The 13,364-nt window shown below is 40.5% G+C and overlaps 1 protein-coding gene across 1 annotated transcript in view; it reads right to left on the bottom strand.

The window, feature by feature from the left end:
* Positions 1-540: 540 nt before the first annotated feature.
* Positions 541-13,364, bottom strand: part of OSBPL11 (oxysterol binding protein like 11) — a 44,448-nt gene continuing 31,624 nt past the window's right edge. The window contains exons 8-13 of the mRNA XM_027902646.1: positions 11,272-11,412; positions 8,938-9,436; positions 7,151-7,337; positions 3,715-3,897; positions 2,939-3,092; positions 541-2,228 (exon numbers count right to left, since the gene is read on the bottom strand). Coding sequence (XP_027758447.1) covers positions 2,151-2,228; positions 2,939-3,092; positions 3,715-3,897; positions 7,151-7,337; positions 8,938-9,436; positions 11,272-11,412 — 1,242 coding nt within the window. The 3' untranslated portion in view covers positions 541-2,150. The remainder of the gene's footprint in view (positions 2,229-2,938; positions 3,093-3,714; positions 3,898-7,150; positions 7,338-8,937; positions 9,437-11,271; positions 11,413-13,364) is intronic.

The following is a 13,364-nucleotide window of genomic DNA, read 5'->3' as shown; positions in this document are numbered from 1 at the left end:
TTTTTGCTCTGATCACTGCAATATTAAAAGTTGGACCTTGCACCACAGCCCTTGCTGTTTAAATCAAATGTGCCAAGGCACACAGAAAAAACAATTATGAAACATGTATTTATTTTGTTTCTCTACCACCCCCAGTTTGATGCAGGTACCAATGAACCATGAAAGAAACTCATGTTACACCATGATTCCTACTCCAAATCCTGGAATAGGCAAGGAGTGCACTTCAAATGTGCCACAGACCCAGAAATAAGGAGGAACTAATCCCACTGTTTTTATTTTTATTCCTAGTTAAACATGAAAATGCCCAACGGATATCCAAAACTATCATAACAGGATGGTTGGACAGGATATCACAAATAAGACAAGTAGAGCCTAAAACATTCTTCCGCTGGAGAAAATAGCTCCTACTTGAGCACACAGTGCCAAAATATCCCACTTTTGGGACCAAGGAAAGCTCAGACAGATCTCCAGCATAAAAGATAATGACAACTTGCTCTTTGCAGTCACCTGATTTCTAGGAAAGCACACAGAACAAATGGATCATTTTGTAGCTTTATTATCCCCCCCCCCTTCTCACAAACGGACTATGACTCGCATTGAGACCTCAGTGCATTTCACAGCAAAAAAAAAAAAAAAAAAAAAAGAAAAAGTACAAGAGGATCAAAACAGTTGTGCATAAACCCAACTCTTTTTTTTTTTTTTTTTTGCACGATTTACAGTTTGTGTTGAAAATTAACATGGTTATTTAAACCTTCTGATGCACTCTTACACTTGCATCTCTTCTATGGAAAATGTCTTACCAGATCACATACTTGTGAGTTCTCATGATGCTGGATCAGGTGCAGCCATTGCCATGGCTGGGAAGCGGCAGATAATGTTATATACACTGATTGGAAGACTACATCAGAAGAAAAAACAGAGTTAAGGCACCACTGTTGGAAAAATTAAGGTAGCTTGTAGTTACAACAATAACGAAAGCCATAATAAGTACTATTCTTAATTGCCAGCAATTCTTAGACTTCAATAAAATAGTTATTAAAAAAAAAAAAAAAGGATGTTTGTACCTGAATACAGTTTCCTGATATCTGATTGTGTTTCAAATCAATACCCAGACCTCAGCATAATCAGTTGTTTGTTTTTATGGTAAGATGAAAAACCAGGACCTACAGTCCATGTATTCAAGGTCACATTTCACTGCTTTGCTCTGAACAACACCACAGGAAAAAAACCAAAGCAATCCAAAGGACAGTTTGTAACACTGATACTTCATCTCTGAGATGATTAGATGGGCAGAAAAATTTAAATACAAAAATTGTACGTTTTCTGTTCATTTTGAAAGCCTTAGTCCTCGGGAAGAGAAGTTGGAGGAGAAAAAACCAGGCCAAACCTCATTACTTTATAACTTGAGAAAAATCAGTCACTCAAAGAGATTTAATAAAATTAGAGTTGAAAAGTGTTCAAATTACTTTTCCAATTCAAGTCAATTATTTCAAGTATATTAAAACATTTCAGAGGAAAAATTTCTCCATGGTTACATGTCTAATTGCTTTTATAAATCCATAAAAAAGAAAAGTAGTCTCTACATATATTCCGTATTCCTCCAATGCATGCACACGTTCTCTCCGAAGAAAAGGTCGTCATGATCCAGTTGTTTCTTAATACTGATTTCGGGCACATCTTCCAAACACCCCTCCAAGTCTTTGCCAAGAAGGTTAATTACTGGGCAAAAAAGCAGCAATTTTTTGTTGCTGTTGTCTACATTGGTACTGAGAAGGTTGGAGTTATTAAAGAGCTTGTTGCAGATTCCAAAAGAGTTCTAATGTCACTTCAAAATCCAACAGGTCTCTCTTCTCTTAGGCAGCTTCTGCAATCAGATCTACTTAGAAGAATCTTACACAATGCAGATAAAATCTCTTGGGTCATACAAAAAACAAGGTGGTTGAATGTACCTGCCAAGTTTGTCTCTACAACTTGGATTTTACCTTATTTTTTAAATAGCTTTAAAGTGCCCTAGTATAGTTATTTCTTTATGCTCATTTAAACTTGCACAATTACATAAAAAGGGGACACTCAGTGTGATTACTGTGTTTTGAGAGACAGAGGAAAAGGAGATGAAAACCAGAAAACCGATCTTATAGCAGGGTTTTTTTCTAGTTAGTGTCTGTTTGCTGAGTTTGTGCGGCAGAGACTGTTTTCCACAGGGGTTTATGATAAACCCAGCCATCTCCCTGCAATTTGAAGAGAAAACATGGTTATAGTAACGACAGTGCCCTGAGACAATTCTCTTCACACAACTATTAGGCTGATAACTGTGAAAACCAGAGGGACATAGCTTATACCTTCAACTCCCACAGACTACGGCACAGAGGTGAACACTGCAGGCTTCTGACGCTACTTCAGAACACGTGTAGGCTCTTGCCGAGCCACAATGCTCTCTGGGAGTCGACTGCACTTGTAATTAACCCAGTCAAAGAGCCACTCTTCTCCACTCCAGGATCGAAATTACTTTAAGAAGCCAAATAAGCAGCCAGCAGAGAGGCAGCTACCCAGGATTATCAGCTCTAACACAGACCAACTGCTCCCCTAGAAATGAAGTAGCTCAGGATTAAGTTTAAACATTTTCTGAGTACGTCTGTGTGGACCATGTTCTAAACTCTTACTAAATCATAGATATGGGAAGAAGGTGGAATTACGTTACTGCTGTGTAACAGGCAAACATTTTGATGCAAGGGAATCACAGAATCAAAGTGTTTGGGAAGTGAAGAATAAAGTCACACCTTTACATGTTAAGGAGTTTTTATGTTACCTTACTCCTATGGATCCCATGTAAGATCTAAGGCCAAATTCTCTATTCTGACAGGACACACCCACATGTGCACCTGCTTTCATAATAGCTCTGCTCCTGCCTCCAGCAACAGCTAAATGCTTGGGAACTTACATCTTTAAGGAAGTATTTAGTACACCAAGGTGTTTCTGTTTCAGCACGAAGCCTCTCTTCGTTCCTCTGTCGTTCCTCAAGGGCTCGCTTGTGCTCCGTGGCCTTATCAATGTCTCCATCCCGCAGAGACTCTGTCACGTGCTGCCACAGCCTCCTGCAAAACAAATGGGTAACTTTACTGTTCAAAAGTTTCCTCAGCCTGCCCCCTCGAACTACAGGATCACCGCAAGCAGTTCTCTCAGAACAGGAGCATTCCCTCCCCTCAGTCGTGACAAACCAGCCCAGGTCCGAGTGAGGTGCTGTAGTTCAGGGAAGGTCTCACAGCTATGCCAGCAACTGGGAGCAGGTAGGAATAGCTCTGAGGTTTTGGTAGTGCCAATCTGTTTGCCAGCCCTTTAAAGCTGCTATGGAAGTGTTATTCAACAAGCAGTTTCTTGTGAGGATGTCCCTCATCAGGAACTGTCCTGCTGTGCAGCTGATGGTTAAAAAAAAAAAAAAAAAAAAAAAAAGGAGGCTCTGTTCTAGCAGGCACTCTGTGAACTCGAAAAAACATCTGTTCATGAATAAGAGACAAGATAAACAGCTATGTGCCTTCACTTGGTTTTTGCAGTTTTTATTCTGTGCTCTTGGCTTTTATTTTTAAAAATATGAAAAATTAAGATGACTGCTGCTAAGCACTATGCACAAATTGTTTCTACAATTTGCAGGTTTTGCTAAAGCACTCACCAGACTCTTTAGGGTGAAAAGGGTCAGACACGAGCAAGCACATACTCTACCTAGATTCAAAGGGTCCTTGCTTCTCCAGGGGCCGGACTCGTTTTCTCGTCACAGTCAGCTTTGTCAAGTCCACGTATTTTGTCTCCCCGTTGCTGTAGGTGAACTCAAGCACGCTGTTCCACTCCCCCTGCACTCTGCACACCACCGTGTTCGTTGCGTTCTGCTTCACTTCACCCGTGACTCTAGCAAAGAAATTTGGTTTTAAAAGGCCATGTCTAAAGACACTTGAGGACTATCAGTTGCATAATCACTCAGTCCTGGATGGGTTTGCAAACTTGTCACACTGCCTTGAAAAATGTTAGCTCCATGAATTCCATTTGCATGGAGAAGCTCAGAGAGCAAAGTGACTTTCACTTGCTGCTCTAGTTCTCTTCATGTTACCCAGGAAACTCCATTTTTGGCTTCACCTTAAGCTTATTGCAAACCTTTTAAGGGAATTGAAAAGAAAAAGAAACTAACACAGGCTGGTTCTCATGTAAGAAGCAATTGATCAGTGCCACTTGAAACATCAGATACATAGTTCCGACTTTTTTAAAGTAAAAATTAAACTTTTATTTCATGATCTGCTGGCACTTTATCTTGAATCTTTATATTTCAGTGTTCTCAATATGTAGGTGGTCTCATTTTTATGTTGCTTGTGTAAGCAGTAGACATACAAAGGCAGAAAAACAAGTAGGAAATTAGGAATTGGGAGAGCTGCTTTTTTTTCCTGTCTCTTCCACAGAAACCTCTGCCAATAGCAAGACAGGAAAAATGTCTTTTTAACATGCAGTATTTCATTCAAGGTGCTGCACAGTGCTCAAGTATCACCATAATTACACACATTGATGCACATTTTTCTCCTCAACATCAAGACCTGTCCAAAGATCTTGTGACACCCACCCCATCCTGACCCAGTTGTGGAGCACTTCTTGGCAAGCAAGCGAGCACCCTCAAACAGAACTTATCTCCCAGAAACAAGGAAACAAAAGGGTTTGTGCACTATGCAAACCAGATTTGAGACATTCTCACTTGTAAGGGGCTGCAGGATTCACAAATGACACTGTCTCCAGCTCCCATTAAACTGCAATTACCTGTACCCAAGCTCCCTAAAACATACCACTCTCTAGCTCCATTTCACGCATTTCATCAGCACTCACAAAAAGCACAGGCTACATCTCCTTCCAAACTTCCTGACTTGCACATCACAACTACATACAGGAGAGTGGGAAAGCAGCACTTCTGTGCTCCCACCCCGTGTACGGTGCCACGCTCAGAGGAAGAAGGGAGCACAGGACACCAATCCCACTTCCCTTCTTCCACAAGCACTGGTCACTCCCTGCTGTGTCTGCACTGACCTGCAGGTATCAAAATAGAGAAATTAATCTCTCAAGCAACAAAACAAGGATGACAGGTCAGACCTTTCAGCACAGAGACACTGGATGCCAGTCAAATCAGACCTGCAGGGAATCTCTGGGGCAAGCAGGGAAAGCTCACAGCCAGCTCACAGCAGGAGGCATCAGCCAGGACTTCCGCCACATCACGGTCCAGCAGCTTAAACCTAATTTAACCTCACTAAAAATATCTTTAAAAAACCCCAAACAGACTGATAAATATGTGCTGCTGCTCACACACAGTTTTTCATCACAAAAATTTAAGATTCATCATTTTAAGCAATAAAAGCATATTTACAACTTTTATTTTTTGTGGAGGTTAACAAGCACTAACAATTACTAAAACCAACTGAAAGAGCAAGTGACAAGCAAGCAGCATTCACTTTGTGCTGCTTTTCATCCCGTGACTTCCACAGCTCACCAAAGCTACTGCACATGGTGGAGTCCCTGTTCTCCTCCCAAGAGATCCATGAACAGCCTGAATCCACAGGACGCCAGAGACCAGCCCAGTCAGACTCTGCAATTACATCTTCACAACTTTAACACTTCATTTTTTCCAAGCATTGGTAACAAGAGAATACTGACATCCATTATTTTAACATCAATCATAAGATTACTGTCTCTGCTCAGCCTTAAGTAAACAAAGCTGTATCACTCACTACTCAGGTGCAGTGTTGACCTGCTCCCTTAGACTCTCATTACAACTTGTATTTCTCCAAGTTGCTTTGCTCTGTGACACACACCCATTCCCAGCACTGCAGACCACAGTACCTGCCTGAACTAGTATGAGTGATAAAAATCCGGTAGCAGTTATTTGTAAGCTTGGCATGACTGATATATGTCTAGCTGGTCGTTATCATTATCCTCTGTTTCATCCAGCTAAAAAGGTACAGGACCAAGGAGCCAATATCCAGCTGAGGTCTAACATGAAGGGTCACTCTACAAAAAAATCTATACCATTGCTATAGCAACTCACTTGCGCTCTGGGTAACCATGACAACACTGCTGCTTCCCCATCAAGAGATTCCTTTGGCAATGTCCAATCATCACCATGTCAAATTTTCAATAGTTGCAGTACCTTGAACAGATCTCTCTTTAAAAAGCCTCTACATCTGTGACTAATTTCCGAGAGACAAATAACAAAACAGTTTCCAAAATTAAATCACTGAAGTAAAATGAATTCCATCACTCATGTTTTATGGCACAAGAGGAGCTATCACAAGGTGGAAGATACATTGTAATCAATGGAAAAAAGTCCCAAATGATGTGTCACTTTCAAATTGCATCAAGTGAAACAGAATTACATGAAAGCTTCAGTTCTCCAGCTGCCATTGGGACAGGGGAGTTATACTTCCCAGTTCAATTCAAGGCATGTATGGGAATTTATGGGGCAAGGTGAGGTTTTTTGTATTCTTTGAGCAACAAACACAGCCTTACCCTACTGTTTCAGGAAAAATGGCTTAGAGAAGACTGCTGATTTTTTGCAACCTGAGAGAGCAACCCACATCTAAGAAATTGTGATGTTCTAGGCTGTTAAATATTTCATTATGATCTCCAACACTATTTAAATAAACACGATTCAGTAAAGAGCTGAGTGCAAAATGCTCTGGAATCAGATATTTTTTGTGTTACTACTGCCCAATTTGTTCCTTCCTCAATTAATTGTCTATATTAGCACAAGGGTAATCTGCAGCAGTCTTAATATAAAATGTTAAAAAAAAAACCCTTTTGCACTAACTGTGCAGACACTTCCTAGCATTTGCTAGAAAGAAGCCCAAACAAATTTCCCCTGGATCTTCTTTCATTTACCTGTTAGTTTCTAAACATGCATACCAGCGAAGAACTACCCTTAAAAGAATTACTACTTTTGTCTTCAAAAAAGGTAATTTTACCTAGAGATTTTCTATAAGCTGTACTTAAACTTGATAGTCTTAAGTTTCTTACCTAGAAATCCTAAGACAATGATCCCTGCAGTGCACTTACAGTGCATGTTGCAAACAATGTGTAACCCTTTAAGACAGTGAGATCAACCTCGTTTCAAACAAAAAAAAAATGTTCTCACCGATGCAATTTGCCACCATAGAAGGGTTTGGTGTGGAAGTTAATACTTGCAGAATACCCAGTCTTTGCGCAGTTTATGTTGACTTTTCCTCCCAGTTCTACCCAGGGAACAGTTAAAATTGACCGAGCGTATGCACAGGGCAGAGAGAATGTGTATTCTTCCCCATGTTCCAAGAGACTTAGGATACCTGTGTGGAGAAATACAAGAATCCCTGAATCAGCAGCACTGGCCAAAAGGTCAAGTTTTTGAAACATAGTCAATCCAACCTCTGATTACGTTTCCTCACAGCCTCTCACCTCAAAAAGTAAAATAAAATAAAAAAACCCCACAAAGGTGACATTTATTAGATTCTAGATACAAGCATTTTCCTGAAAGTACTAACCTGAGTAATATGCATTTACGTTTCTTTTGGAGAAAAAAACACTTATCCCAGCAATATTGCTCCATAAAGCACAATACTGTGCTGTGCACACACTTCTCAGTGTAACATAAAAGGGCTGGTCACTCTCTTACTGATGGCTCTGGAGCACAGCAAGACAAGACTTGCACTGACAAAAGGAAATAACAAATGAATTCCCTGAACTGCAGATCCTGAGGAAGGCTAATACTCCCGTTTTACCTCCCTAAAATACACCTTATCATACCTAAAGCAGGTTGCAGAGACAACTCTTTTTACTTCACCTCTCTGCCAAGATAAACCCAACTCTTGCCTGACAGTAGCTTTTGCAATAAATGTCAAGAATCTCATAGAACAGTAGAATTTTTCTTGGAGTTTAAAGATATGTGGGTTTGTTTCATTCCTATAAAAAAATCCCCAAACCACAAAATCCACCTCTTGCCATCACAGGACCGTAGCACAACATCTGGCTGTTGCCTGCCTCAGCTCATGCCTCTGGAGCACAGGATCACTGGATGCCTCACATCAGTATGAACAACACGACAAATTCTGAAAACTTATGACCTGATTTGAGAAAGGCCCTAGAGCAGATATTGGTTTCAGAGATTACCTGGTACAGCGAAAGCATTGAGATGTGCCCTCCACATCCCCTGCCATTCCCTTGGTCATTCCTTTGTCCAGTGTGTAGTTTACATGAAAGTGCCTGGAATCCCCAGTTACTGGGCAATATACACAGGGGACACAGAATGGGAGAGGCTGTCTCATCTCTTGAAGTAAATACTAGTACTAAAGGAAAGTTACAGTTAAAGGGCAGTTATCCTTCTCTGTCCCTAAAGGATCGGATTTCTCTAGTTAAAGAAAATCAAAACGTGCACAGTGAGATACATTGACTGCAATACAGGGAGATGTAGCAACACTTCTGTTTAACAAATGTCTGACGCAAATTTATTCATAAGTATCAGTTTACATCACAGTAACTGCCCTTGGATTTAAAAGTCAAAATTTTATTTCCAAATATAACCCTGATTTTTGGCAAAGCATAAACCTATCTGGTTTTCCACCCCATATGAAAATTTGCTGTTTACACAACGATGACTTGTAGCATCTTCTGTAATTTGTAGAGAGTAAAAATAAAGGAAGACATCACCAATGATTATGTATTAAGTCTTGCAGATCACAGAGATTAGAGGAAAACCAAAAGTGTGTAGGAAAAAAACCTTAAAACCCACTGACGTCTTCTGCAAGCAGATTATCGTAATTTTTTTAAAGTCTCTGAAACAAAACTACCGAGCAGTATTGCCCTACCAGAGGAATATAACATCAAATCTGCTATCAAAATAATATTTTAACAACCTTCTAAAAATGAATAAAGGACAGAAGTTACACTTACCCTCGCCAACCATCGTCACTCCTATTGACATTCCTAAGAATTTACTCTTTGTCCAGACGTGGGCATTGACACACATCTTTCTCTCTACACACTCAGCATAAAACCCTGAGACAGGAGGATGGTGGGACACTTGCTCGGCTACAAATTTTACTGTATAGTAGTCCAGCTCTGCTTGGCCTTCCACATCTTTAGACAGATTTGCTTGCTCCGAGGGGGAGTGAGCAGGGAAGTTACCGCCGGCGTCAGCAGCTACGTCGCTCTTCGGCATCCTCCAGGAGCAGTGGAACGTCTCCCCGATGATGGGATTGTAGGGTTTCTTTGCAATGGCTCCTTTGCGGCCCTCGTGGAACGAGGTGAGATAATACTCAACAAAGCGGATCATCCTCTCCTCGGGGGTGCTGCCGTTCGTGATTGCGATGAAGAGATCCGGATGGGACATGAAGTCTGCGTACATCTCCAAAAGCGACCGCTTCTCCAAAATAAACGTGGGAAGAACCACCTGGAACAAAAGAGAACCCAGAAGGTTCTAGTAAGTAAAACAGATAGGCATTTTATAATGGAAGTTCTTGAGAGGAGGACGCTGTCCTGTTTTGGACACCACACATTCAGATTGAACTTTCTTGTCCCTCTTGTAAGATGTGAGCAAAATACAGTGATCAGAGGCTCCAGAAAAGCAATTAGGACTATTAGGACTAAAGATGCTGAAAGGGATTGAGCATCAGGAGGAGAAAACAAGTGTGAAGGAACTCAAACTACAGCAAGGAAGATTCCAAGCAGAGGTTAGGAGAGGACTTGTCTAATGGAGAGGAAAGCAGTTCTGGAGAGCTTGCAGACTCTCTCACCATAACAACTAAAAGAAGTATCCATGAGAAGCAGCATAGTATGGGTTGATCCTGTACCTCTGAGCAGAGGCACCTTATACTTTCCCAGTTACATTCACCACTATAAAAAACAGCAGTTCTGTCCTTTGCTGAGCCAAGAGCAATCCTGTGGAGTGAGAGGCTGTGGGTATTATCAGCCTTTTTCTTCCCCATAGAGGGAACCAACCCCAATAACTAACTGTTGTAAACAGCAATACAACGTGTCTCAACCATGACATCAAGACAACCCATTTAAATCAGCTGCACCCAAAGAGAAAGAGCACAGACCTAAGACTCTTAATAAACATGTCAGTTAAAATGAATACACTTGCCATGTTGTTGCACCACCAACCTGGAGTATTAAAGTGGCTTTTAACTTCAATACCCTGATACTCTACCTGCTCTGAACTAAAGATAATTATACACAGCCAAAAGTCACAACTGGAAGACAGGCTTGACAATGTGTTCCAACTAAGAGAAAAAGATATCCCAAATCCAATCTTCAGTATAAGTGAAATAATGACTTAATCAATTCCTGGTTAAGCAGCAAATGTTTAAGTTTGACCCACAGACAGTGGGGCCTGTTCATACCATCTTTTTTTCCCCTCTCAAGCTGTGAAATGTAAGCTGCCCAATACAAGTGTTTCTAGGGGCTATGCAGCTAGTGCCCCAAAAATAATTAAAAAAATAATTATAATCCATAATTCCAAGAGAGAGAGTGTTTTCCTCTTTCCTTATGGCACTCTAAAATCCCTTTTTTCTTGAAAAGTGCCTAGTGCTTACGGTAAGAAGTCTTTACAGGAGTGAAATGAACTTAAGCTGGTAGCAGCCTGATTTTCCCAGATTTACTGTCCAAGTTGTCCAGTAGGAACTGTTAATTTTTCCAAGCAGCTTGCTTTTGATATTTGCACTCAAGTGTCAAGTCCGACTCTCTCCAGTGTAACTTTTCTTGTGTCTGCTTGTGAGCAAACACAGAAATTAGAATAGCAAAGAGGTGTAAACTAGTGTGTGAGGATCAATAACGAGGAACCAAAAGAAAACCTCTTTTCAGAAGTAGCATGAATACAGCTGTAGGGTTATGCAAGTTGTGTGAAAAAGCATTATCAAGACAGAAGAGAGATCATGTAAGGAAAGCAGAAAGAAAAATGTGGGAAGGCTGTAGAAAACAGCATGAAAAGACTCAGGTGCAATCACAGGAAAGAAAACAGGTCATTACAGGAAAGGCAACAAAAACACAGTAGAAAACACAAAGAGAAGGTAATAGAAAAGGTAGGGTCAGTTGCACTAAAGAAAATCCACCTCCTCAGCCCATTTCTCTTAAACCTGCCTCAAATTGGGACATTGCATCTTGGGACCTGAAGTTGTTACAGGACACAATTTAATAAAAAATACAATATTGTTCAATACAGAAGTTGAGTTTAAAACGATACTTCACTTTTACTGCAGCCAATCTTCACACTTCAGTCATACTTACTCTTGTTAAGTCCATGCCCAGTTTCAGCTGAGACAAGAGATGTAAGATAACGCTGCGCTGCTCTTCCACTGCTCCTAGATCATCTTCTTTATCATCACAGATATCCTCCAGTTCCTCATCTGGATTTATTTCTTCAGGTTCCTGGAATAAGAGCCATAAACTCAGCTCAAAGATGCAACTGGTCAGGGAGCATCCAAAAAGGACTTCATATTGTATTTAACTGTCCATGTATGAAAAAAGACTAAATAAACCCCTGCAGAGAGCTACACAATGGAATCTACTCCCAAGATAAACAACTGCTAAAGAATTTGAAGGGATATTAGGATAACTCAGTGCAGATTCCATCTAGAGGATTCAGGCTAAGATTTCTCACCACCTCTCACAATGGGTCATGGGGAAAAAAAAAAAAGCTCAAAAGAAATCATGACCTGTTTTCCTTTAAGTTTTATGAGCTCACAGAATAGCAAGCATCTAGCACATACACAGAAACAGCAAAGCAAAAACTACCAGAAATTCCAACCACTTCAATAACACCCTTCCACCTTCGTGCTATTTCAGCCTTTCCAGTGTTGCCATCATTATTCCAGAGGCTGTATCAAATGATACATGACTACCATCCTGCCTGGTAGCTCCCAAGTTGCTCTTCACAAGCATTACCATATTGCTGCTAGTGAGGGAAACAGTGTAACAGTGAAGGAAACATATGTAACAGTGAAGCAAAAAAGAAAAATAACTTAAGAGTAGTTTTATAAAGAAACAACAAGACTCCACACACATACACCCTACATGTGCTGGTTGCCTCTATAACTAAAGCTGACAGATTAGTAGAAATTATATCAGCACCATTTTAACAACTCTCACACCACAAGCTGAAAGTCAAACGCTTCAGGCAGAAGGGATAGTGGTATTCCTGGGGCTCTGAGTTGCATCCTCCTGGGGCAAACACCTGGAGGGAGGCAGATGCAGAAGGGAGAGGCGCTGAACGCCACAGGAAGGCAGCAATGTGCCTCTGCCCAAGCAAAGCCATTTGTCCTGGAGCAGCTGCCCTGGCTGGAGGCAGATTTATGAATGCTCAACCACTTAAAACTTGGGGCCAAGCCCACACACAGTGCTCAAATCCTGTTCAAAAGTACAATATCACAAAGGTGATTCCTTTCCAAGGATGCTATGCTGTTTTGCTTTCATAACCACTGGACGTGAAAATACCTGCGGGCAGTGGTAACACCAGCCACATCCCATGTATTCAACCTGTAACTTGCTTAATTATTGGAAGGAAGGAATTATGCAATTTAGTTGAAAGCTCCTAGCTTTGTTTCATCTTTTCTTTTTTTAACTTAATAGTAACTATTCAGAGCCATTTAAAAAACTGCAGCAACTGAAAAAATTATTTTCCATTTCGATTTTGCTCCAAGACAGACAGCCCAGTGCTGTTGCAGAGACATAAACCAGCACATTATCTTTTCACAATGACAGTCTCAGCCAAACAACTGTGTGAAACCAACTAGCATAAGGAGAATGTAATTATGATTTTCTAGCTTAGTTAGGAAAACATGTTCTTCATCATAATCCCTGCTGTTTTTTTACTTTAGTATTTTGCAATTCAAATCCATTTTGTCAGTTATAATGATACAGACTGTAGCTGATAATGATACAGACTGTAGTTGTATTTCAAATACATTAAGCCATCCTGAAGTCAAGTGATGAGAGTTGTTCAGATTAAGAAAAATTGATGCAGCAAGACCTAGAAAAAAAAGACGGAGATGTCATAGCTGGAGACCAGCAATTTTGTCTTTTGTCTGCTTAGGCAGTTCTTCTTGGGCCCATTTTGAGAGTGTCATGAATTTCAGTTAGGTTTTTTGCACTTCATTATTTACTTGTTTTAGATCAAAATGCAAGGGAATACTGCCTATTTCAACACCTTGCATTACCATCCCAACTGACTTCCTCCATCTGATGTTTAATTACATAAAGCAGCAAAAAATTGTTGAAAAAACAAGGTGGATAGTTTCATTTACTGTAACTGGACTCACTCCTCCTCCAGCACAGCTAATCAAAAGTATAACTGTCATTAAATAATTTTCCCAAATTATGAC

The sequence above is a fragment of the Empidonax traillii genome, unplaced genomic scaffold (assembly GCF_003031625.1).
Source record: "Empidonax traillii isolate 1590-97213 ecotype Southwest subspecies unplaced genomic scaffold, ASM303162v1 scaffold900:size397343, whole genome shotgun sequence".
Lineage (NCBI taxonomy): Eukaryota > Metazoa > Chordata > Aves > Passeriformes > Tyrannidae > Empidonax > Empidonax traillii.
This window is presented reverse-complemented; position numbering and strand designations above follow the sequence as displayed.